General features: G+C 36.4%; 1 protein-coding gene across 1 annotated transcript in view; it reads left to right on the top strand.

Annotated features, from left to right (window-relative positions):
- Nucleotides 1-23,916, top strand: part of Arpc1 (Actin-related protein 2/3 complex, subunit 1A) — a 52,955-nt gene extending 29,039 nt beyond the window's left edge. The window contains exons 7-10 of the mRNA XM_081747937.1: nucleotides 6,419-6,597; nucleotides 15,011-15,114; nucleotides 16,714-16,894; nucleotides 22,125-23,916. Of these exons, the coding sequence (XP_081604063.1) occupies nucleotides 6,419-6,597; nucleotides 15,011-15,114; nucleotides 16,714-16,894; nucleotides 22,125-22,169 (509 nt within the window). The 3' untranslated portion in view covers nucleotides 22,170-23,916. The remainder of the gene's footprint in view (nucleotides 1-6,418; nucleotides 6,598-15,010; nucleotides 15,115-16,713; nucleotides 16,895-22,124) is intronic.
- Nucleotides 23,917-26,615: the final 2,699 nt, after the last annotated feature.

Below are 26,615 nucleotides of genomic sequence, written 5' to 3'. Positions count from 1 at the left end.
TAATGCACAAATGAGTTTATCACAACTGGCTTCCGAACAGTTGAAAGGCAAAGTTCTGATGGGATGCGTTTACCTTAAGAACCCTGGCAACACTTATAGTTTGTACTTGCGTATAACGGGGACACACGGTAAGTTTTTGAAGTATACTTCGGCTGGGCCATAGTTCACACAAACACTTGGTTAGCACTGCACTCACTAATATAGAATGTTTATTCAGTTCAAAATTAGATGATACGTGAATGACTGTATATATGTATTTATCATAGTCATAATAATTCAAATGCAAATTCACTCAATTAATAATTATGAAAATTGAATATCTGACACACACTAAAATATTGCAAGATAATATGAATAAAATAAGAAAACACTTCAAATAATGAATTAATTTCGGCTTATAAAACACTTTCACTTTTGCAATTAATTAAAAAAAAATAAAATAATGGATATTAAATTGAATATATAAATATTTCTCAGTTTGAAGAATAACACTTCATTGTTCATTTAGAACACACTGTTTATACTTTTACTTCTGCACACGCAACACTGTCCAAATTGTCCACTATCCACAGTCCACACTATCCTCCAGAACAATGTCCAATCCCATAGAATGTCCTCTTCGTTCATTCTCTTCCCATTGAATGAACACTCGACGACTAAATCTTCTGCTCCTATCCTCTTCCCATTGGATAGGGCTGGGTCCATCGGTGGAAGTTCTTGAAGCTCTCAGCAGGCCATAATCCTCTACGTTAGCTTAGGACTGCTTTCCGAGTATCGGGCGCTGATATAGAGATGCTTGTTGTGCAAAGACTTATTCAACAAATGATTTGCATCTGACCTTTTTCAGATCTGCTGTAACTGCTGCTCTTGCGTTCGTGTTAATTGAAATGTGAATAAAATGTGTGTTCTTATTGTTTGGACCTATGTGTGTTCTTCCTTGTGTTGTATTCTTCGTGTATGTATAACAAGTGTATATTCTTTACGTGTTACATGTAATTATTACAAAAGATAAATTGCGTAATCATGATTAAAAGGAAGTTGACTGTGGATGGGTTAACAAAAGAAATGTAAGTATTTCTTTCTTCATTACACTCCCTTCATGCGTATCAATCACGATAGATGCGACTCAACTCTAGTCGTCTACATGCAACTTCACCAATTTAATACATGGTACACAATATATTGATACTTGATACCTAAAGATACTTATAGAATATGATGGTGAATAGGAATACATATAGAAAACATAACAATCCTACACATGTACTTTTAATGATGACTATTATATGGATATTGATATGAAGACAGAAATAAACCAATATAAACTCGAATGATGGAGTATTATATTGAGGCAAAATTCATGGCGAAACGTCCTTGGGAACCGCGTCTGCTTGTCCATTCAGTGAAATGGATATCACGAAATTTATGTTTCATTAATCCACAGCGCTCTAGTGCGCCATCCTGATGCCGAATGAATTGGTGCCTCATATCTTCAAAACCAGGATTATTGCATATCTCAGTATCCGCTTCGTGCAACATATTTGTGTAATTTAGCACTCACAGTATCCTGAAAAAAAGAAAGAAAAATGTCAGTCACTTTCACTGCAGATGTCTACAAACTGAGGCACCAGGAAGTATTAATTATTGCTTGAGGCTTGCGTTCCTACATGCGTTGTTTGATTTATATCCGACTCATTTTCAAAATGTACTTACCGTATGATAGATAAGCCGTGCTGCAATCTCCTTTTGTGTTCTGTCGGACTCATGGACTGATATGATCGCGATATCGAAACTTTACTGCCACACACTGCGTTGCAGCACTGTTACAGGGATTCCACACAATTCCTTCAGGTTTTCGTAGGTCATTGAAGCTGTGTTGTAGTCGTCATTTTAACAGTCCAAATGCCCAGAAATCCATTGGGCTGGCGTCGAAGTTTTTCACAGGGATACCAAGGAAGTGGATAACATAAACTCATGTTTCCTGATTAAACTGAAGGGATGATTTGGCGGTATGGTTGTGAATTCATGTTGGCTTCTTACAATCGAGAGATACATTAAAGTTATGACGAATTCTTGGAGGTAGACAGCATTTACCTTTACGTTATGTGTACCTTACGTTTCCTACAGCTTCCCATCGTAACCTTATCCGGCGACAGTCATGATTTCTTGCAGGAAACTCTCTCGGCACTGGCATGAAAACTCGGTATGTACCTTTTAAAAGCGGTGACGCAGAGTTTCCACCGACATGGAAAAGTAAAGGAATTCAGCTTACTCGTAAAAAGTCAGAAAAGTCAAGGGATTTCATGAAAAGCTGAAAAAACGTGGAAAAGTAAGGGAATTTTAAGTACGGGCTGTTTGATACAGAATATTTTATAAAATAAATTAGTTATGCAAAACTTCTCCACATATCACTGTATCCTTGTACGCGCGTAGTAGATGCGGAACTCCTTTGTCGGGAAAAATATAGTTGCTTTTTTACATTTTATATAGTTCTGGAAATTTGTAAATTATGATCTAGAAAAGTCAGGGAATTCGTGCTCGCCAAATAAGTGGGAACCCTGTCACAATATGTAATGCTCAAATGTTTCCATTACGTTTGAAACAAACGTAGGCCTCATTGAATGTAATAGTTATCTTCCATTTTAACTCTGCCAAGACTATGTGTTTCTGTTTGTCGTATGTTCAGTAATGTGTTGGAACAGATTAGAACCCGGGCTTCTGTACACAGCTTAGACCAAGACGGCGACAAACGACCTGGCTGACAGTAGACTGCGCCAGGTGTAATCTCTGGGCCATGTCATGTTGGGGTGGTGGGTTATCAGTTGACGAATTCCGTGAAACACCTCAGGTGACACGTTTGCTGATAACGTAGAACAGGCCAACAGGCCTCTTTTAATAGTGAATGTTTTTCCATTTACAGTGTTACTTGTCCTGTAAAAGTAAACGTTCAAGATTGCAAACTGGTGTTATCCAGCCAGCAGCAAATGTGCTCGCGTTCAAGCCCCGCACCCCCACCCCAGGAGGGTTGGAATATCAATGAAAGTGTTCTCATAAAAATGAGAAAGACTAGATACAAGGAGGTTTAGAGTTTTATATTAAAATTTATTCTATAACATCTATTAATAATTATACTTTTTTTCTTTCTTTTTGACCGTTTCACTATTCGGTTGTAAGAAAAACGTACGTGGAAATGATCTATTCTACCCTTCCGAATAACGGCTCACTTTTAGCTCCATTTCACTATCACCAACATGATACTTCAGCACCTGGGAGCCGAAACACTACACTGATAATAAGCGAGTTTTGTGGTTTTACAAGGTGACGTAAGTGTTGCAAAATCGGTCGGATATAAACTTTATAGTTATGTCTGTTTATCAGGCCTTTTGATCAGGCCAGTACAGTTACATCTATTTACCCATTTAGCTTAAACGTCGCCTCTTAAGAATATAAAAGTGACAAAAAGTTATTTTTTTTTCTAACCACTTAGAAGCACATCTTGCTAAATTTTGAAGAGAATTTACAAATGTCTGCAACATGAGTAAGTTTTCATCGGTAATCATAGGTCTTATTAATCCTGAACTTACCTGTTCATACCGTTTATGTTTAAAATTCTTTCTGGTTTAGTCACGTGTGCCTCCTAGATTCGATTCCCAGTGGGAGAGCATGAAACACACCACAGTGGTTTAGATTTTAATTCAAACTGTAGGTCTCGTTCCGTGTAGCCTCTCTACTGACAAAGAGCCTAAATACAAATCGACCTCCCGAACCATTTATTTAAATTATACACGCTCTTTTCTGTTATTCACAGAACTATTACTTTACTTAAGTGTAATTAGGTCAGGCTTCCGCTACCTTTTTAAAACAAACACGCTGTTCAATTGACAAGTTTATATATATAGAAAATAAACTATGCTTCGACTAACAGCTCAGCAATTATCGTTGCAACTTCTGTGTTTCTCTGGCGACAGAGCCGCGGTGTCTCAGTGGTAGAGCGTTCACCACTTGTGCGTGTAGTCCCTGGTTCGATCCCAGCTCGCGTTGTGGGCTTTGTGGTGGACAAACACCATGTGCGTGGGTTTTCTCGGGGTTCTCCCGTTTCCTCCCATTTTCTTCATTCCACCATTTCATTCATTTCCCATCATCACCGTCTCCTTTAGCCTGACTGGCATAACCATGGGACGTGAAACTGTAAGATTTAATTTAATTTTTCTCTCTGGCGGCAGTTGATTGAATGAGAATTCACTAACGTGGGCGACATAATAGCAGCAAATTCGTAGCGATAATCAATTCAGTGTCAACATTGCATCACGATTGCCACTTCTTGGCGCACTGGTTAGAGGGAGGGGGGAGGGGCAACCAGCACTTAATAGGATACTAAATAAAACGTAGTTCATTTTTTTTTAAAGACATCAAACAACTTACATAGTCTGACAAACTAATATTCCTTTGCCTTGTAGCTCACAAAGACCGACTACATACTTTTTGGTGTGATGATGTAGTATCAGCACAGAGATTTTTCCGGGTTTTTTCTCATTCACACCAGGCAAGTGCAGGGATGGTATCTAATATGATGATCCCAGGCTGCTTCCTATTTTCCTTCCTTCCTTCCCCAATTCCTATGCGCTAAAATGGCCGTGGTGCCGAGAGCCCAGAAATATAATTCCTACGCCTAATCTAGTTTTCTCTAGTTTTCCTTTTAATTCAAGAGGTCCCTGAATTGCCTTACGGTGCTCTATCAGCGCCGAAACTTCTTTGCACTCTTCAGGATCACGTACGCTTACAACACGCGTGGTAACCATTCTTATTATTTAGTACCCAGAAAATTATCACCGACGTTCATTAGAAGTTTGGTTTGTACTTCAACACGTCTGAAACGTAACATTTATTATAAACCAGTTATACGTGTATAGAAATACATTCCGTGCATGCGTTGAACAATTTTAAATAACATTAATCTGTGCTCCATCGAAGAAGAAATAAACATATTAAGATTTTCTGTAATAACAGTTATTATTTGTAACTCATATCGTAATTGGTTATTATACACACCATCAACGCGGGAGACCCGGGTTCGTTTCTCATTGGGAGCTCATATGATTCGGATTCCACGTCAATCTGTAATTCCACGTGGGAGGAAACGGTGGCTCAGTGGTAGAGCGCTTACCTCTAGGGCATGGGTCCCTGGTCCGATCCCAGCCAGGTAAATTTGTGATGGATGACATCATGTACGTGGGTTTTTTTTGTTTCGAGGTATTCCCGTTTCCTCACACTTCGTCATTCCACAAATTCTTCCATCATCATTCACTTGCTTAATCATCGTCTCCCTTACCCTGAAGGGCATAATCGTGGGATGTTAAACTGAAGTATTTCATTTCATCTCGTAGTTCCGTATCCCATATAGCCTCGGTGATGAACGGAACACTAAACTCCAGATAGATTAACCAATCATGCCTTAATCCGACAAACATACATATTTATAGGCAGATTATTTTCGGAACAGGTATGACTTCCGGCGCGAAGTTAGTTAGAGCCGAAACATGGGAGGGGAAATTCCGCCACGTGATAAGTTGCTCACAGTGAAAGCGTGTGTATTTTTTGTGTATATACAAATCGAAAGAATACTGTTGTTTTGAAGTGAGCTTTTTTTTTTTCTTTCTTTTTAGAACGCAAGGTAAGTTTCTTTGGCCGTTTATTTAGTCTGATTTCGTTATGCATGCTATTTCCTGACAGCTTGGTAGCACTTGCTAATTCTTGATGAACTTGCAACACTGCTAATCCGAGTGGGAAACATAAGCTGTCAGCCACTTGTTTTCGCGCTGTTGTAGAAATGTCGTGCTGTGTGACTGGATTCAGAGGTATATGTATGAATGCTCACAGCTGTTCCGAAAATAATGTACCTATACACATTTAGGATATTGGTCATATTTGATGTGAAATTCACATTACAACTGAAAATACTATCGATTTATTTAATAATCTATTAAGTCAGAAATATATTGTAGTTAAAAAAATACAAACTCACCTTGCTTTTCTGTATCCTGCTTTCTGTAAGCCTCAGGGTTTACAAATGTCGATATCATTTTGCATAATTAATTCATACCCATCCTATGTTCACAAAGTCCCTTATTTCTTATCTGCACCTTCACAACGCTGACACTACAGTCAGCGAAAATTCGAGAAGTAATGATATTTTGAATAAATTCATAACGATTCAGAAGAGCAAGGTAAGTAAGTATCTATTGCGTTTTTTGTATAAGAGCTTTACATGCGACTTACCTTAATAAGGAATATTCTGTAGTTCTTTGTATTGTGAATTTTTTAAATGATACAAAAGTATTTTCTATATGATTTGAGTGATTATAATTCACAAACATACTATAATAATTGTTAATTATTGATATTCTTCCATTCTTTGTAGGTGGTTGGGTCCATGGCGTTAGCTTTTCAGCTGACGGTAGTAAGTTATGCTGGGTCGGCCATGATTCTTCGATTTCCGTTGTGGATGCAACGAGAAACATGACCATTGCTTCGCTACACACGGAGTTCCTTCCATTTATAAGTTGTGTTTGGGTTGGCTCAAATTGCATTGTGGCTGCGGTAAGTATAGCTTTCAACCAAAATCTGGGTCATTCCACGTCAGTTCAACTAAGGCTTTTAACCCACTTTCTCAGATTTGGATGAAATTTGGTAATGTTATAAAACTGTTTTATGCTGATTACAAGTGTGTAAATTTTATTGCAATAGCATCAGTGGTTCAGAAGTCATTGCATTTCAAAACTGAGAAGAAAATCCATTTTTAACAGTCGCGACACGATATTTCCCCGTTCTGGAAGAACATTAAAACAATTATATTTCGATTCCTATTAATGTCAGAAACATGATTCTTTTTTTTTTTTTTTTTTTTTTTAATTCAGATTGTCTTGAAGTTGTTTACCATTAAAAACGTGAAAACTTTCCTTAGAGCTGATAGAAAATTTATAAAGTCATTTGAAAGGTAACATTTTGAGAAAAAAACTAGAACGCCATTTTGTAAACTTCAAACCTTTATTTCTCAAAATCCCCATCATGGATTTCAATGAATTTGTTTTTGTTTGAAAGTTTATTACATCTAGTTTCACATATATAAAAATTGTAATGGGCCATCCAAGCACTGAGGAGATATCCCAGTCAGTGTTACCAACTGATTGCGAAATAAACATTTTCCAATAACTTCCATACGATTTAATATATCCACCCCAAAATTGGTATAAGTACTCTTCGGTATCCTAGAAACACGTCTGTGAGCATTACCACTCCTCCCAAGCAACCCAGTTGTCAGGGTTTCCAACCAATTTCAGGCTTGCCTGTCACAGTGTTAGACGTATCTGTGCCACATTTTGCAGTAAGCTTATTACATCTATTTTCACTATACAAAGATTGTGATGGGCCATCCAAGTACTGAGGAAATATCCCAGTCAGTGTTGCCAACTGATTGAGAAATAAACTTTTTCCAATAACTTTGATACGATTTAACATACCCCTCACAAAAAATATTGGTATAAGCACTCTTCGGTATCCTGAAAATACGCCTGTAAGCATTACCACTCCTCCCAAGCAACCCAGTTATCACGGTTGTCAAGCAATTTTAGGGTTGCCTGTCACAGAGTTAGGCAATCTGTACCCACACTTTGCATTATTACATGCGACATTACAAATACACGAAATCGTGTGAACTAAATACCCCTAATTACTGAACTACTAATTTCGTAAATACATAATATATATTGCATTAATGCAGAACACTGTGTTCGACACCCTACTAACCTGTACGTAGGGCTCAAGACTCGTATTTACTCTGCTCTCATTTCCAAACAATAGCGACATTCTTCTTTTTCTTTCTTTCTTTGAAAATGTCCATGACACTAGAAAAAATACTACATGGTTCAACGCTCAAAATCTTCCCGAGAGTCAGAGTGAATGAATGGATTTGAAGATCTTGCAAATATTGCTTACCCCGCACAACAGAGGGCATATCAGCTAGTATATCTATAACAAGTAAAGTCGTATACTGCTGTTCTAATGTAGTATAGTTATTGTTAGAATTACGGGAACTATTGTATCTCAACGTGATTCTCCCAACTAATTATGACTATTCAACACAAAAGTTACTGCATTCTTTCAGGTGATATGGAACATGACGTACCTACAGTCTTTCGAACACAGAAACTGGTAATGTCGGATTTAAAACAAAGTTTTCCTCGCGTAACAAAAATGGAATATTTCACTGATGGATGTGGAGACCAATATAAAAACTGCGAAGCCTTCTTTCTTAAATCTTTACTTCCACGCAAGTGATTTCCATGGTATGGTGGCAAAATAGTCTTGTTTTGCTACCAGCCTTGGAAAGTCCCCATGCGATAGAATTGGTGAGGCTTTTAACCGGGTTGTAACAAAAGCAACCCTTCAGAGACCATTGTCTGAACAAATAAATACATATGCCCTTATGTTTCATTTCTGTGAAGAAAACATCATTAGCACCCTGTTTTTCTTTGTGTACAAAGAAGAAATGGCTGTTGTTCGTGCCATACTTCAACAAAAATTTCTGAAAGCAAAAACTATTCCGGGAACACGTGCAATGCATTGTTTTCAAAAAAACCGGTCCATTAAGATTTGAGCGAAGCGTTCAGGTCTGGATGAAGATTTTAATTAGTGAATAGTGATGAAGGTGATGCATCAGTAAATTTCCTACATCCTCATGGCCCATCTCCCTAATTTTATTGGGCTGAAAATGATTCCTGTTCTGTTCCGTTTACTCACATCTTATGTAAAGTAGATATAACAACTACTACTGGCAGAACATACCAATTATCTCCAGAGTTTCTACAAGTAGTTACTTCAATGTGGGAGACGTTTACAAAAAGTACTTGATGTTAATATCTAATTACAGCAAACCCGAAGATTTATTTCATGTGCCATAACATATAGGCCTATAATACTATCATGCTTTATTATATTTGCTTCTATGGTAGTTATTCTGATAGACATTTAAAAATGCTAATGCCCATTTAGTGTTCAGATTATTGTATTTTTTTCCCTTACCTATAAATTTTCGAAACTCCCTATTTCTTCTCCGTGCTCGGCCCATCAAAAATTTTGTATAGTGAAAATAGATGTAATAAGGTCACTGCAAAATGTGGCACAGATACGTCTAACGCTGTGACAGGCAACCCTGAAATTGGTTGGTAACCCTGATAACTGGGTTGCTTGGAAAGAGTGGTAATGCTCACAGACGTGTTTCTAGGATACCGAAGAGTACTTATACCAATTTTGGGGTGGATGTATTAAATCGTGTGGGAGTTACTGAAAATGTTTAGTTCGCAATCAGTTGGCAACACTGACTGGGATATTTCCTCAGTACTTGGATGGCCCATCACAATTTTTGTATAGTGAAAATAGATGTAATAAGCTTACTGCAAAGTGTGGCACAGATACGTCTAACGCTGTGACAGGCAAGCCTGAAATCGGTTAGAAACCCTGACAACTGGGTTACTTGGGAGGAGTGGTAATGCTCACAGGCGTGTTTCTAGGATACCGAAGAGTACTTATACCAATTTTGGGGTGGATATATTAAATCGTATGGAAGTTATTGGAAAATGTTTATTTCTCAATCAGTTGGCAACACTGACTGGGATATCATCTCAGTGCTTGGATGGCCCATTACAATTTTTATATATGTGAAACTAGATGTAATAAACTTTCAAACAGAAACAAATTCATTAAAATCCATGATGGGGATTTTGAGAAATAAAGGTTTGAATTTTACAAAATGGCGTTCTAGTTTTTTTCTCAAAATGTTACCTTTCAAATGACTTTATAAATTTTCTATCAGCTCTAAGGAAAGTTTTCACGTTTTTAATGGTAAACAACTTCAAGACAATCTGAATTTTTAAAAAAATCATATTTCTGGCATTAATAGGAACCGAAATATGAGTGTTTCTTCCAAACCGGATATAAGTATTCTTCCAAACCGGGAAAATATCATGTCACGACCGTTAAACATGGATTTTCTTCTCATTTTTGAAATGCAATAACTTCTAAAACGCTGATGCTATTTCAATAAAATTTACATACTTTCAATTAGCATAAAATGTTTTATAATACTACCAAATTTCATCCAAAACTGAGATAGTGGGTTAAATTTCCCCAAAATTTTAGTTGAATTGACGTGGAATGACCTATCTTCAGTATACAAACTGAAAATGAAAAAAAAAAAAAAAAAAAAAAAAAAAAAAAAAAAAAAAACTTATTTTACTATTTGTCCGCATGCGAATAAGTGAAATAATTTGTTTCAATACTTCGGGTGAACATCGGCAGCCATGATCACGAAGTTAATACTTTTTTTTTTTTTTTTTTTTTTTTTTTAAACCAAAATACAGTTCCTTTCCTAAGTCTTGAAAATGCTAACAGTTGTCAGCAAAAAATCGATTTAATATAATTGGTCTCAACGATCTATAAGAAATGTAATTGAGTTTTCAAAAGTTTTGGAGATAAAAATGTTTAATGAGTGCAGCATTAAAAATGGATTCATTGACACTAAACATGATAAAACAACAGATAACATTAAGATTTTCTAAACATTTAGGGGCCCTTCTCGCTGGTCTAGTGGGTAGCACACACGTCTTTTGTGTACGGGATTTTATTCTTGATGGGAGAGCGTTGAATGCAGCACAGTGATTCGTGTTCCACATCTCGTATCATTTCGGTGTGAAAAGGACTGTAAAGAAATAACTACTCTTAAGGGTTTGAGGACAACAAATCTTACAAGGTACGTTCGCGAAGTGTCCCCTCGGGATTCGTATAAAATTGATTCAGATGCAAAGTTTACCGAGGCTCAATGTATATTGTACTAATTTTAGCGGCCCATACCGGTAATGTGCATATTTATGGGCCTTCATATATCCGGAATTCAATCATACACTACTATAACGCTCGGACACAAAATTACTCTTAGTTTCTTTAGATGTAACTGGACATGAATATGGGCATATGCAAAACAATTTGGATCAAGTACTGCTTCTCTGTCACATGTTACTTCGGTCGCCATCTCGGATCCGCCATATTCGATTCAGCTTTCGGTTTTTCAAGTGGGATAGGTGGAAGTGATACATCAACTTCATGTACAATTTTCTCGAAAATTCACTGGTGTAGCGAATTTTACCGTAACTTGTACCGTTTGGAAGGTATTACATGTTAAATCCCTCCAGGCATTTCGCGAATAGACATTGCAGAGTAGTATCAGACGCTTACGTTTTTGATGTTGACAAATCAAAATAGTTTCTAACTGGGAAAATACTGTAGGTATTAAAAAACTCTTTACAACATTGGTGTTAAAATCCTATTACATTTCTGTGATCGATTGTTATTACTTCTATGTTATACTATAATAAGGAAGTATTTTATTACCGTCAAAATGCCTAGTGTAAATGCAGATACGACCAGATTTGAGTGAAGACCTACCATTTCAGTATTGACTTTTGTGTGTCTGTATCTATGTACGTTCAGACAATATTTTGTCAACGACAAATCACGTAAAAGATTACATATACACACGGAACACTACACAACTTTCTATTTGGTTCAATACTTGTGAAGTGCCTGACATTTAACCCCTTCCAAACGGTACAAGCTACGGTAAAACTCACCACACCAATGAATTTCCGTGAAAATTGTACATGAATTTGATGTATTACTTGCACCTATACCCATTTGAGAAACCAAAAGTTGAATCCAATATGGCAGATCCAAGATGGCGGCCGGAGTGAGTAACATGTGACAGAGGAGCTGTACTTGATCCAATTTGTTTTGCATATGCCCCATATTCATGTCCAGTTACATCTACAGAAACTAAAAGCAATTTTGTGTCCGAGCGTTATAATAGTGTATGATTGAATTCCGGATATATCAAGGTCCATAAATATGCAAATTACCGGTATGGGCCGCTAAAATTAGTACAATGCACATTGGGCCCCGGAGAACTTTGCATTTGAATCAATTTTTGACAAATCCCGAGGGGACACTTCGCGAATGTACCTTGTTAGCCTTGCACAAGTTAGGATTCTATATTCTTCAAGAAATAATCTGGGAAGGAGTAGTTTCGATCAATTTTTATAGAAACAAACGCACAAAAATCCCAAATTAATTTTTGACTAAAGAAATCAAGATTAATTGTGGCAACCATTATTAGATAACAGTTTACACAATTAAAGTGTCAGCTTCCTCGAACCATGCTTACCTGATTTTGCAGTGCAGTTAAACTTTTCATTACGCACTTCTCTCTGAAAGTAGTAAAACACTGCATTGTATTTTCGTGGTCAAAGACGATAGCTTAATGCGGAGTTATTATGGTCAACATCGTGTCCGTGGGCTATCTCTACCGTGTTTTTCCACCTTCTCTTTCCACCAGTGCTTCCAATAATCATTCACGTAAGCCTATCATCTGATTTGTAGCCTAAGGAACAACCTTAAACTAAAATTCAGTCGAAATATTGCAGAAATTACATTTACTATTATACAAAGTAGTATAGCTGTAAAAATCAATGTATTCTCTTTTGAACTACTGCCATTACAAATATTCACAGTACTGGTAAACTCAAATCTCACTATACTTTTCCCGTATTATAAAAACACTTACCTCTACGATAATCCAGATTCCTATTATATTTAATAAATCATAATGGTTCGAGCGGTCTCGGGTTCGATTCCCGGTGGGGATATTCGGTTGGAAAAAGTGTAAAGCTTTTTCAGACCAGCCATCCTGAGTGAGGTTTTCCTGGGTTTTCCTCACTCACACCAGGCAAATGCCGGGTTGGTACTTAACATACAGGTCCCAGGCCTTTTCCTTCCCTTTCCGCGGATAGTGTGATCGCTGAGGGACGTCATCCCTCATATGTGACGGGCAAACAGACCATAGATGCCGAAACCCAGAAATCTAATTTCCTAAATCAGTAAATCATAATATATAACTATTAACCACATTTTATTATTCCACATATATCCCTCTTCTTTCGATACAATTATTGGCACGGGTGTAAAGCTATATGATCCCCTTGTGGAAATCTTTTTAGTCAGTCCACTAGTAATGGCCTGCGGGATATCAGGAACGGAATCAGACCCCTACCCGTTCAGTTTAGATTTAACTTCTGTGCACAGAAAGGAGTGTGCTGGGGCTAAGTTGGGATAATAAGGGGGATAGTTGATGCAGCCAACTTGTTCACCAATAACTGGTCAAGAAGAATCACCTTGTGACAAGACGCGTTGTGGATGAGGAGCCATTCGTGAAAATCAAGAACTTCTGGTCTCATACGTCAAAATTTCTTGAACATCCGATCCATAATGACTTCGTAAACTTGCTGTGATGGTGTGACCCTCGGGTATTAATTCTTTGTGAACTACGCCTCTCCAATCGAAGAACATCCCATCGTCCTCATGTATGATTTCTGAAAGCGCGTTTTCTTCGACTGCGGAGAAACTACCGGCACAACCTGCTGATTTGCGCTTTGTAGAAGGCTTGTATGCGTGAAACAATAACTCGTTACTTGGTATGATCTTTTTGAACCAATCTGCATCCCTTTCTGCAACTTCCATCAAATCACGACTAACAGAAGATTACCACTCATTTTACTAGTCAGTTAGTGTGTGTATATGGCACAATCGGGCACAAAGTTTTATTTTCTAAAGAGTCTGTTCCACAATTTTCCTAACAGTAATTTTTTTTTTTTTCAGTATTCATCAACTATCATCCTTAGTGATTGGCAACGATTTTCAAGCCGTTTCTAACTACTTCGATTTATTCCGCAGTTCGAACAGTTGTTGGAAGCTAAATCCTGAGTCGTTTGTCACGACCTCATGACTGTCGCGGAACCCAGCGCGCTATTTGAAAACATTGGCTCCAGAAAGAGCTTCGCTCCATATGCGCGTCTAGTCATTTCTACCGTTTCTGCTAAATTTTTACCCACTTTAACTCAGAATTGTTTGCTACTCTCTGTCTTGTTTTCGTATTAATGACAACACAACGTACAACGTCTCATTTAAAGCAATATGATGGACACATCTGCTGTAGTAAAACAACGAATTCATCACAGCACATTCGTCAGATGTTCTACAAATTCGTTTTTATTCCGCTAGATTCCGTTATCGGTCACATAGCATGGTTGCCAGTGTCGAAACTTAGTAGACGGACTGGGTTGTCGTTGAAGTATCTTTCAGAAATGTAAAGGAAACATCAATTTTCTCTGTCTCGGAAATGTTAATAAGTCAGCGCTGAACATAACTATGTATTATAAATTCCATATATAGCACTGCTTTTTTAACACAGAAGTAACTTGTACCGAGAGTACTGGCAAATTTACTTCATGCTTGACCTATCCATTCAAATAAATTACAATGATTAGGTACTTAATTATCAAAACAAAAAGGTGTGGGAAGTATTTGTTACGAATAAGTGGAGGATAAGAACATTATTTCATATATTAAAATAATATACAGTTAGTTATTGTAACTTGGAGCTGACACTGTTTGCACTTAGTAGTTTTGAAGATAAATGGTTGATACTGATCCATAGTTTCTTTGGCTATAACTTCGAAACAAGTAGAGGATGAACTTCTCTCGTGCGAATATGAAATATAGTTTTCAATGTTTAGTACATATGATGCAGACGTTCTATATGTTGGTATCAGTACTTATTGCCAGGAATTTTAACATGGAATCCGCCCGTGTTAAGTTGAGCTTAGTTGATTTTTGTTTAGCGTCCCTTTCAGCAGTTCAGGCTATATGAGACGTGGACCTACTGATTAATGTGGAATCCGAACCACATGAGCTCCCGCCGGGAATCGAACTTGGGTCTTCCGCGCCAAAGGCGCATACACTAACCGGTTAGCTACGACGGAGCTCTCGCCCGTGCTAAGTGTATTTATACTTTTTATTTTATTATTATTATTGGTTTTTTTTAGTAATAAGGTACTTTCTTCTTCAGGGTCATGGATGTTGTCCTATGATGTTTATTCTCGATGATAATGGACAATTATACTTTGCTTATAAGTTGGATATTTCTCAAAGAAAAGAAGCTGGAGGGTTAAGGTAAGTCTGTTGGAAAGGTACGATATTAGACTACAGTTTTGGTGCCAAAATGACCTACGGAAATTTATACATAATAAAGTACGGTAAATCCTCAGCGTATTTGCTTTCTTGTTCATTGTGAGATCAGTAGGATATAGGTTTCCAATATGGTTGATAGCTGAGAAATTGACCCAAAAAACAATTTATGACCCTTTAGACTGTGTTCACTTGTTCACCCTCATTATTTCATAGTGCTTTTTAAATCGTGCCCTTAGATTACATGATAGAATTTCAAAATTCTGTCTAATACAAGGGTTTTGAAGAAGGATTTGTCTGGAGGACGTGCGTAGAATATTACTGTATGTTACTTTCGCGTATGATCTAATTCGTTTTTTCTGCAGTTCTGCATTAGATAGGTTGTTCTTAGTTGAGAACGATCTATTAATTATCATTTTAGTACTGTGGCTTTCTGAGACGATTTTTTTCATTTTTTTATTTTTAGTTTTTTCCCCCTCTAGTATTGTATTCAATACTTCCGTCATTATTTTGAATAAGGAAGTGTTTTCATTTCTTGTATAACACGCTGTTATGTAAAATAATAAGAGGATATAATATATCCCTTATTAATATAAACAATATCCCTTAGAGTATTAAAAGATGTGTAATTTATGTGTCTTGAGAAATAGTGATATCTTTGACGAGGACAACAGTATCTTGAAAGTTTTAAACTGAGTTACCAAATTTTCAGTTCACAGACAGAATATGTAAAATGTGGTAAGTCAATACAGGTTCAAAGATACTCTTGGCCTCAACAAAGATGTCAGTGTTTTTCAAGACATCGAAATTAGTAGTCTTTTCATAAAATTCAAATGCTCTTAAGGATTATTATTTTGCTATATTCTACTTTATTTAAGTTAGTACATTTTCAGTTCACTATACAGTTAAATTCAAATTTCTTCTGTAGAGGCTGATTAGATTAACTGTTATCTCGTACAGAGATTACCTTTTTGAAATAAGAATATTCTGTTGAAATTTGTCCACATACAATAGACTTCCGAGTATCCGGCCTAATCTGGGGGAAGGGCAGGCCGGATAACAAAAAAAGCAGGCTGGATAAGCCGGAGTTCTATGAACAATTTACGAATACCGTACTGTACAGTTATAATCAGGAACAGCGGCAAGCGTACTATATTGAGGTCCGTTACACACTGACGAGACAATGAACATCGTAGCGGACGCCCGCTTCCAATGCCTTGGCAATGTTGCCAATGCAACGCCTTGCCTTCCTCATTTAATAAGGGTAAAAGAAAACTAGGCCGGATAATCGCGAGCCGGATATTCGTGATTCTACTGTATTTGAATGTATAATAATAATAATAATAATAATAATAATAATAATAATAATAAAGAAATCGGGAATCTTTGTAATGAGAATGTATAGTAGTAACATTTAAAATGTGGTCTGTATTCGGATATTATTATCCCCCCCCCCGCTTTTTTTTTTTCGAAGAAATCGAGTGTTCTATAAATGTGTATTTCAATATTATCAAATAAAATCTGTATTTTATAAATGTCTGTTAGTGTTTATGTAAAATATATAAACTACATTGTATTTTTTAGTGCAATGCGAAAGTTCCAGAGCTTAGACAGACAAGCGAGAATTGAAACATCCGACACAGTCCTGGAGACAATCCATCAGAATGCTATTACATGTGTTTGTTTGCACACGGGAAATAAAGGCAACGCATCACGCTTTAGTACAAGTGGTCTAGATGGTCAATTGGTCATTTGGGATTTACAGGTATGTCTTTCTTTCATGAAAACTTCATTCTTGGGGATGTGTTACTCATTATGCTAAGTTTCAACCGAGAAAGGTATAATACTTATCTTATACAATTGTAGGTAGATTTCTGTATCATATTTTACCAGCCTAAATCACTTCATGAAAATCAATTCATTTTACGACTCACCTCGGTTGAAAATTAGTTCTAAATATGCGTCAATTAACGACTTTAAGTAAAATACGTACAAGTAGGATGTGGTTATAATTTTGGAACTAAGTTAAGTCGTGGATGAGAAAACCCGAAAGTTCATTGGCACAGAAACAAAAGCTTGCTATTTATTATAATATGTGTAGTCAAATCTTACACGAAACTAGATTCTCATTTCGTACTTCCTCGATACTGAAATAAGGAACATGAAACTCCAAACAACCACCTCAATAAAAGCTTGTTATTGGGAGGACAGTGGCTCAGTGGTAGAGCGTTCATCTGGTCCAAGGAGTCCCTGGCACGATTACAGGACACGTGGATTTATAGTGAACAATAGCGTATCCGTGACGTAAAGGTGCATATTAAATAGTTAAAAAAACTCACCTACAGTCATCCTAAGATTTGTAGAGTTGTTAATGCTAGAAACTGTTTCGTCGAACCACTATCGACTTCTTCAGTGCATACACAGTACTCACAGTATAAGTTGGTTATTGGTGCTGAAGTGCTAAACCCGTGATGAAGGGCATTTATGCATTATATCGGAAATATTGATGCGAATTTAAGACAAAATTGATCATCAGTACAGAACACAAAGGTGAGTACTGTGTTTATTTTGAAATCTGTTCTTTATGTTCAATCAGTTGTATTCAGCGTAATTGAATAACTGTAGCTGCTGTATTCATCATATTGCGTAGTTGCTCCAATCATAACATAAGAGAAAAGCATATACAAGTGGAATGGATATGTCCTTGATATAGACGAAACTGACAACGTTTGGGGTTCCTTGAACTAAACAAAAATGAATTACGTGGTCAAGCTTACACAAGAGTATTCACTTAAAAAGGAAGTTATGATTACGTGTATCACTATACACCTTCGAACTTAGCAGTGTTGCGTATATGTATAGTATTAAATATGCCATCAAACCTATTAGTCGCTTAAGAAAGACACAACGGGTACATTGGTCACTAAAAGGTATCTATGGGCTTTCAGGAGAGTCTCCAGTTTCCTTCCACATTCTCATTCCACCAATTCTTTTACTATAGTTCACTTTCATCAATTATCCATCTCTTTTAGCCTAAAGTGCGTAATTGTGGCAATACAGTTCAATCGAGATGGTTATATTAGCTACCGCCGGAAAATTCAGTTTTGTATTATCCTTCCAACCTTTTGGACTACCAAAAGCTTCTGAAAACTTCTTTGAGTGCATTTAAAGAAAGAGCTTTGTGTTTAACGTATTAACCACAATTTTTGCCAGTTTCCATAACAACTAGAAGCGTACATCTTAGGTGCAGGCAGTTCCTGGACCCCTTCATTATTTTACACCTAATTCTTCTGTACGTCTCGAACAGTCTTGATAATCAAGTGTGGAGGAGGAGTGTAATATCACGAAATGAAGAATTCTCACTCACTTTCTTTTATTTCACTGACTATAGAACACTTTTTCTTTCCTTTATAAGAATTTTCGAGATTTTATTGAACAAATTAAACACGTTGACATATTATTAAGATACACACAAACACATACAACATTTAATAAATACTAAGACTATTCTAATACCGTCGTCAAATTCTGAGTATACTAAATAAACGAAAAAAAAGTAGTGTATGGATTATATCGACGGTGTTAAGGTAAAAGGTCATAACCATTAAAAAAATGAAAATGTGGATTTTATCTTATTCAGCTCACTATAGGTCAGACCATAGATGAGAAAAATATTGTAAGTTTGTGTGTATTATTATAGCAAATAACCCACTTTTTATACTTGTGTTTTGCAAGGATGGAAATGGATTTTTTTTTTCTCCTGAAAAAAATTGGAAATGAAGGCTTATGACGTTTTACCTTAACACTGTCGAACACAACTTTATATTAACTGTCCCCAATAGTCTAGTGACTCTGTGCACGTGCCAGTTTTTGATTTCACAAACAAACTTAGCGATATAGTTAATCTTGCCTGCTGAATTGCGACTTTTAATCTTATATACCTCAGTTGAGGTTCGAGAAAAAGAAGAATTTTACCAACAACCAGTTTCTAAACTACACTTTTACGACGAATGGAGCTAATTGCCGTTAATAATAAACAATAGAAAACAAACAAAATCGTTAAATCAAGAACATAAACTTCTTTCAGTTCAAAACACGGAATTTATTACCATATGTTAAGGATAAGATATAAGATACTTGTATTAAGTAAAGATTATAAAAGTTCTACCAATAAGAAATCAGAATGTTAAAATAAGATAGAATGAAAACTACAAGTAACGATGATTTATTATTATTGTGAAAAGCTATCACTGGCATTATGTTTTGAAGATAATGTCATTCAAATGTTCTCCTCTTCTTCGATGGGCGAAATGAATTCTGAAGGTCAACTTTTGTACACATATTGGGTGATATCAATAAAAATAAGTAACTACTCCTGAGAAGTCCTGCTCGAGAATCGGAGTAACTACACCTGGAGTAATCTCCTCCCTCAATTTCGTATCAATAAAACAAGCCACTACTCAGGTCTAGTCTGCTCCAGATTTATGAACGTTTACTCGCGCTTCCTCTGCACGTAGCACTGAGTCGTATCAATAAAATAAGTGATTACTCATTTCTCCCATTCATCGCGCAGTCATTTCGTTGTTTTTAATCTATGGCGTAGTATCTTAAAAGCCATGAAACGGGCAAGTAGCAACGATAGCTTCAATCAAAGTGCATTTGTGGATATTGTTAAAGAGTTTCCAGTGGTACTTTCAAAGTCACAGCTACCAGAAAGTAAACGAAGGAAAGCCGAAACTTTGAAGGTAATTACAGTGAAATGCACCGAAATATCAAATACATCTACGACTGAGACACAAATTCAAAAGAGAATCTTTAATATTCGAGCGAGAATAAAACAAAAATAAAAAAGAAGAAAAAACGGGAAAGAAGAAAGTAATACTGAAACCATGGGAATGAACCTATTTGAGCTGATGGATGTTGATTGGAATCCAGCAATATCAAGATTAACACAAGCGCATATCACGTGTTGTCCAAGGTCTTTGTAGATTGTTTGGCTTTAAGAACGATATCAGACACTTGGCTCCTTCGTTTTCTTTTTAAAAAAGTCCAGCCACCCACGTCATAAATCACGTCCATCTGATTGCGTTTTCCACACCATACTTGTCCCCTTTCGCCTTGACATAAACAAAATACATTCTCATGTATACACCCTTTCTATCAACGTTGAGTTGAGTTGATTATTAGTTTAACGTCCTTTTCAGTAGCGTGCCTATATGAGACAGAACCCACTGATTAACGTGGAATCCAAACCACATGAGCTCCTGCCGGGAATCGAACGCGGGTCTCCTATGCCAAAGGCATGTACGATAACCGCTTAGCCACGAAATAGCTCTTCCTATTAACGTATTACTCTCCAAAATACTAGGTTTCTTTAATGCCACTTGTGTATAGTCGAGTGCTCCGATAGCATCCGGAAATGTATATTGTTCTTGCCACTCTGCCTTTGCTGTTTGTATATTACGCACACTTCCGGAAACAATCCATTTTCAGGTAGTCATAGATAATACTTTGAGCCACACCAGAATCTCCCTGACATTCCGACCTGGAATCCCGGATCACTCACGTAACGCAAGAAAACCAAGGGCACCGATTTATCTGTAAATTTTGGGGGGGAGGGCATTCAGATGCAGAAGGTATATATATCAGGATTTTAAGACAAATTGCACTCTAATTATACCAAATATTGTATATTCATAAATACAATAGGGGGCCCACATGAGCTTTGGGGAGCCCGGGCCCCCACAGGATCGGCGCCCTTGAAGAAAACCCGCATCTTTTCATCATTACGTAGTCCATCACCCCGAATTTCGGTTGATTCTCCTTAAAAAATGTTGTGCTAATCACTACATTTTCTTTCATAAACTTATAATGCTTTTTGTAATCTCCATTTCCAACATTTCTATGCAGTTTATAAGTTTTTCTACGTAGTAAAACAATCATATACTCTGCCATATTTCGCACGGAGTCACCTATTTAGCTTGCTCCACAAATTTGGAGAAGTTACTAGCATCACAGAGGAGTCTTTGATTTTTATTGATATCAAACGCGGAGTAGTTACTCGTCTCGAGAATAGAGGTGTGGTTACTTCAAGAGGGCGGAGCTTCTCCGAGGTCAGCCGAGACGACTAGTGCTCAGTTCTCTTTTTATTGATACCAATGCGAGTAACTACTTCAAAATTGGGCGTAATGAGTAACTTCTCCGTTTTATTGATATCACCCATTGCGCGGTAAATTCGTAGCGATGCGTTCAGTGTTCTCCTTCAGTTCACGAATTGTTCGTGGCTTATTCTCATAAGCAGGCTGGAGATAGCGCAATAGAAAATGATCTGTGGCACAATAGAAAATGATCTGGATGGCCACTTCACATCACCTTTTCTCGACAGTGCGCGTCTGGGATATTTGTTTTGCTGTAAATCCAGATTAAATTCGAATTATTTCAATACGTCGTTGAATTGTGTATCTATCCATTTTAAATTGCACAGACTAATACACAGACCTATCACAATTTAATCTCGCCAATCTAGTAAGTGTTGCCGGAACATGATTTCATAATTTTGAAGTTTTTACTGGTAAATCCTTTACAATATAAAGATAAATTTCTACATAGATTTAAAAGCATAATTTAGTCTTGATTTCAAATATATATATGTTGCCATTGTTAAAACTGTTGCACAGTTCCGATTAGTATAGAAAACCATAAATAATGCCGTTGACCTATTCGAACTAACGTCATTTGAATGCCTAGACTTGATATCTGTGCAACATTGTTTGGCAGTTGTACTTTATTAGAACTTAATGGCTCTTGTGACTACATGGTTAGCGTAGTAGCCTTTAGTGTACTGGAAATAGATTCAATCTCTGGTGGAGCTTGTGTAGTACAAATATAAACGTCAGGCTGTAGGTCTTGAAAAGCGACCGTTAGGTCTTTAATTTAGACGTGTACGTGGACGTCTGTGTTTCTGATATTAACATTTTTTTTTCTTCTTTTTCCAGACTTTAGAGAATGCCATACAAGGTATGAAGATGTCTACATCTTAATTGCGATAAATAACGGCCAAAGAGGACTGGCCATTCCAGTGAAGTCACAAGGAGAGAAGGTCGTCATTGTTGTGATTTATTATTTTCCTTCGATTATTTTATATAATGATTTATTATTATAGGTACTATTTTTTGTACATTAACAAATGTACATTCTGCATAATTCCTTAAACATAAGACTTATTGAATATTTCATAGAAGGTAAATTATGTAATATCATAAACTACTCTTACCTATTTCTCAGTTGTGAAAATCATTCATAAATATTAGGAATCTTTTTTTTTTTTTTTTTTCTAATTTTCAATGTAAACACGATCATAATTAGGGAAAGAGTAAGTGAATTTGAACAAAGTTTTGCAGCCATGTACAGTTAGCAGAAAAGTTTCCTCTTTTTAAGATGAGATCTCGGTAGATTCGCTCCCCCTTTTTTTTTATACAAAACAACGGTAAAATATGAGCATAATAATGGATGTATTATACTTAGAAAGTACAATACAACAAAGTCTTCGCTATCATTTAGATTTATTTATCAACGCATAATTTGATTTCCTGGCAATTGCTAATTATAATTTTAATTTAAACGCGTGTCAATTATTGTGCCATACAGTGGACTGTTAAACAACGCCAGGATTACCGAAGTCTAAAAGCGGGCGGGCACTTATTTCGGAATACTTTCTAAGTACTAAAGCGTTCTGAAGCCCAAGATGTGATAATTGTCTTTCACTTTTCCGTTATTTTACAAATTGCAAAACAATGGTCAATCGACAAGGAGCTTATCTTGAGAGATACTTGGGACAGCGTTAGGCCAATAGAGCGTTCACCTCTAGTGCGTGTGGTACCAGGTTCGATCCCAGTTTGCGCTAAAGTGGGTACGAGTGTGTTTTCTCGGGGTCTCATGTTTCCTCCAACATTTTTGTTTCCACCGTTTTCATTCATTCTCATCATCACCGTCTCCTTTAGTCTGCACGATATATTCATGGGACATAAAACTGAAAGATTTCATTTTCATTTTGAAAAATACTAGGCAAAGTTCAATGAATTTTAAAAGGTATTATCTACAATATATGAGAAGAAGTTCCAAAAGAGTTCATTCGATTTAAACACAACTTACAATCTGACCTGTAGAAACTTTTATTTAACATTGATTTTAATATATTGAAAAATGTTTGCCCATTTAGGTTTCGTATACAATTTTTGATTATCTGTACATATCTTCGATTTGTAAGAGTAGTTCTGCGGCGAGAAACTGACGCCATTGTAAATGTGTATGGTTCATGAAATCTTCCGAAACACGAATATATTCTTAAATATAAAGCATAAATATTATGATAAATATAAAGCGGTAGTTTTTGATATTACTTTTTATTGTTCTGTGTGAGTACAGATATTTTGTTGTCTTATTTTGTAAGTTTATGTACTAATGATTAATAAGTATTAATATATGAATAAAACTGTGTATACGTACAGAATAAGAAAATTTTTGTTAGGGATTGAAACTATCTTAGACGTTTTCACCATACAGAATATACAGGGTGACTACAAAGTAAGTAAGCTGTTAAGTATATTACAGTAAAAGTTAGTGTCAGCAACAAATCGGAGAAATATGTAAGCGCGTAGTAGTTATTCCTCGAAATAATTTGAATGTGTTGTAAATTTTTCTTTCAATGTACTAACTAAAAATATATTAAATTTTAGTTTATCTTCGGTGAGTAGGTTGATTTGTTTCGTAGTTCTGACGAAACATGGTGTAAGAAATGTATATACTTATGCTGACAACTGTACAATGAGACACAACCCTTAAAGCTAATAGAAGAATTGTGTAAGACAAGTACAATTACAAACTCTTCTTAAAAAAAGAACTTATAGAGGAGTTCTACTACAATTTCCACAACCCTTTATTATACAATAAAATAATAATTTTTGGTTTAGTTATCTACTGATGTTAATATTCTTGAGAAGACGAAATAATGGTATGTCAGGTTCCCGTGATCCTTTATAATCTCGCATCATTACACTTTTTCATATCGCTTCATGAAATATACATATATATTAACTTTTCATTTAATATATTGTTTATAATATGTTCGCAAATATGAGTGTACTTTCTGTGTAATTACTAATTTAATCTTTCACCAAAGAACAAATATATATGTGCTGTTACAGAAAAGCAAAACTACCTAAGTTACTTCTATGGAGTGCAATGAATTTCACTATAGCAGGCCAATGCATATTTTCCACTGTATGTTTTCTAATATATATATAAATGTAAAAGGAAAAAATTTCTTTTGCAGTATGTGAATTTTTAGTTATTTCTTTTGATTTATATCAATTATATTAAAGTACATTTTCTATATTTTAAGAGAGAGTTAACTAGAAAACAAAATTTATGCTCAATAAATTACAAATTAAAAGGAATAAAATAGAAATAATAACGAAGTAATTGAGTTATTTTTTCATCTTACTGGATTCCCAAGAAACCGAGTGGTTAGCATGCATTCTTCTTGTGCATATGATGCATAAGAGTCGTCCATATGATGGGACGTCAGGCATTAGGCACCATATTGACCCGTTTATTTCATTTAGCAAGCGGGCGGAAGGTTATGACTAGCTTTCTTGCCTCGCAGAGGTTCCAGGTTTAAATTCTGAGGCCAACCATTATAGCAGGTTTCCTCAGAGGTTTTCCTCAGTTTCACTAGGCGAATGTCAGCCTAATACTTTAAAAGCATAGTCATAGTAGACATACACACACACACATACATACATACATACACACACACACACACACACACATATATATATATATATATATATATATATATAAATGTCATTATAATAGGTATTCTGTCCTTACTGGCAGGTCACTTGCTGAGAAGCTTTCATGCTCCACGGTCCTCCGCTAACCTCTTCGTCTTCACGTATGATCTTTCTATTTTTATATCATCCATTAATTGTAGTCTCCTTCGCCCTCTGCCTCTCTTTCCCGCCACCATACCCTCTATGACGTCCCTCATGATACAATTTCGTCTTAGGCAATGTCCCAACCAGTTTCTCTTCCTCTTCTTAATAATACCTAAAAGTTTCTTTTCTCCCCCACCATTTCTAACACCCACTCATTCGTTTTCCGCTCGACCCAACTAATTCTTTCCATCCTTCTCCACACCCACATTTCGAATGCTTCTAGTCGTTTTTATCATTTTTACGTAAAGTCCACGTTTCCGCCCCATACAGTACAACACTCCACACGAAGCATTTTATGATTCTTTTTCTCAACTCTATTCAAGGTCAAGACTTTTCTTTCTCCTAAAGGTTTTTTTCGCCATTCCTATCCTTGCTTTTATTTCACGTTCGAACTTCATGTCATTACTAAGAATACTTTTCACTTGTCAGATATCGAAAACTATTCACTTGTTCTATTTGCTCCCCTCACACTTTTATATTTGACACAGACCTCTTCGTTCCAATCACCATGGTTTTTGTCTTTCTAACATTTATTTTCTTCCAATATTCTTCCAAGCCCATCCTCAGGTTTTCTAACATTTTATTGATTTCCTTTTCAGATTCTGCAACCAGCGCCATATCGTTTGCAAATCTTATGCATCTAATCATTCTACCTCCTACCAAATTGCAGTCATCATCATGTAAACTCTTTTTCACTATCTCTTCTAGATAGACATTAATTAGTGTTGGCGAAAGGCAGCATCCTTGTCGAACTCCCCTTCCAACTGCACTCTTTTCCGTCAGTTCTTCCCCTATCCTAACACTTACTTGTTGGTTCATGCATAAGTTTCTTATGAGTCTTCGATCTTTCCATTCCAATCCTATCCTCTTTAGAACTCCCAACAACAATTCCTAATTCACGCGCTCAAAAGCTTTTTCTAGATCGATAAATACACCTCATTCCCTTTTCCTATAAATCTTTCACCGATCGCCCTTAATAATCCAATAGCATCTCTTGTGCCCTTACCTCTTCTGAACCCGAACTGCTCCTCTTCAACTTCTTCATTTGTTCTTCCATATAACCTTCTGTTCAGTATTCGGAGCAAAATTTTAGCTGCATGAGATATGAGACTAATAGCTCTATAATCCTCACATCTCTTTGGTTTCGATTTTTTAGCCATCGGTATCATGATCGTCTTCGGGAAGTCTTTTGGCCACTCCCCTGTCTAATGTATTTCATTGCATAGTCGGAACAATTCTTTCTTTCCCTTGTCTCCTATATTTTTAATGAATTCGATTGGTATATTATCTATCCCGGTTGCCTTTCCATTCCTAATCTTTGATAAGGTCTTTTCAAACTCATCCCGAAGAATACTAAATCCTTTATTATCCTCGCCTACTTAATTTTCTGTTTCAACATTTAGCCTACACGGTCTCTCTCTACTCTCATATAAGTCTTCCGCGTATTCTTTCCATCTTTCTATGACCTCATTTCTGTCGCTGACTACC

Source organism: Thermobia domestica, unplaced genomic scaffold (assembly GCF_964235325.1).
Source record: "Thermobia domestica unplaced genomic scaffold, izTheDome1.hap1.1 HAP1_SCAFFOLD_895, whole genome shotgun sequence".
In the NCBI taxonomy this organism is placed as follows: domain Eukaryota; kingdom Metazoa; phylum Arthropoda; class Insecta; order Zygentoma; family Lepismatidae; genus Thermobia; species Thermobia domestica.
Note: the sequence above shows the minus strand (reverse complement) of the source record. Positions and strands in the feature narration are given on the sequence as shown.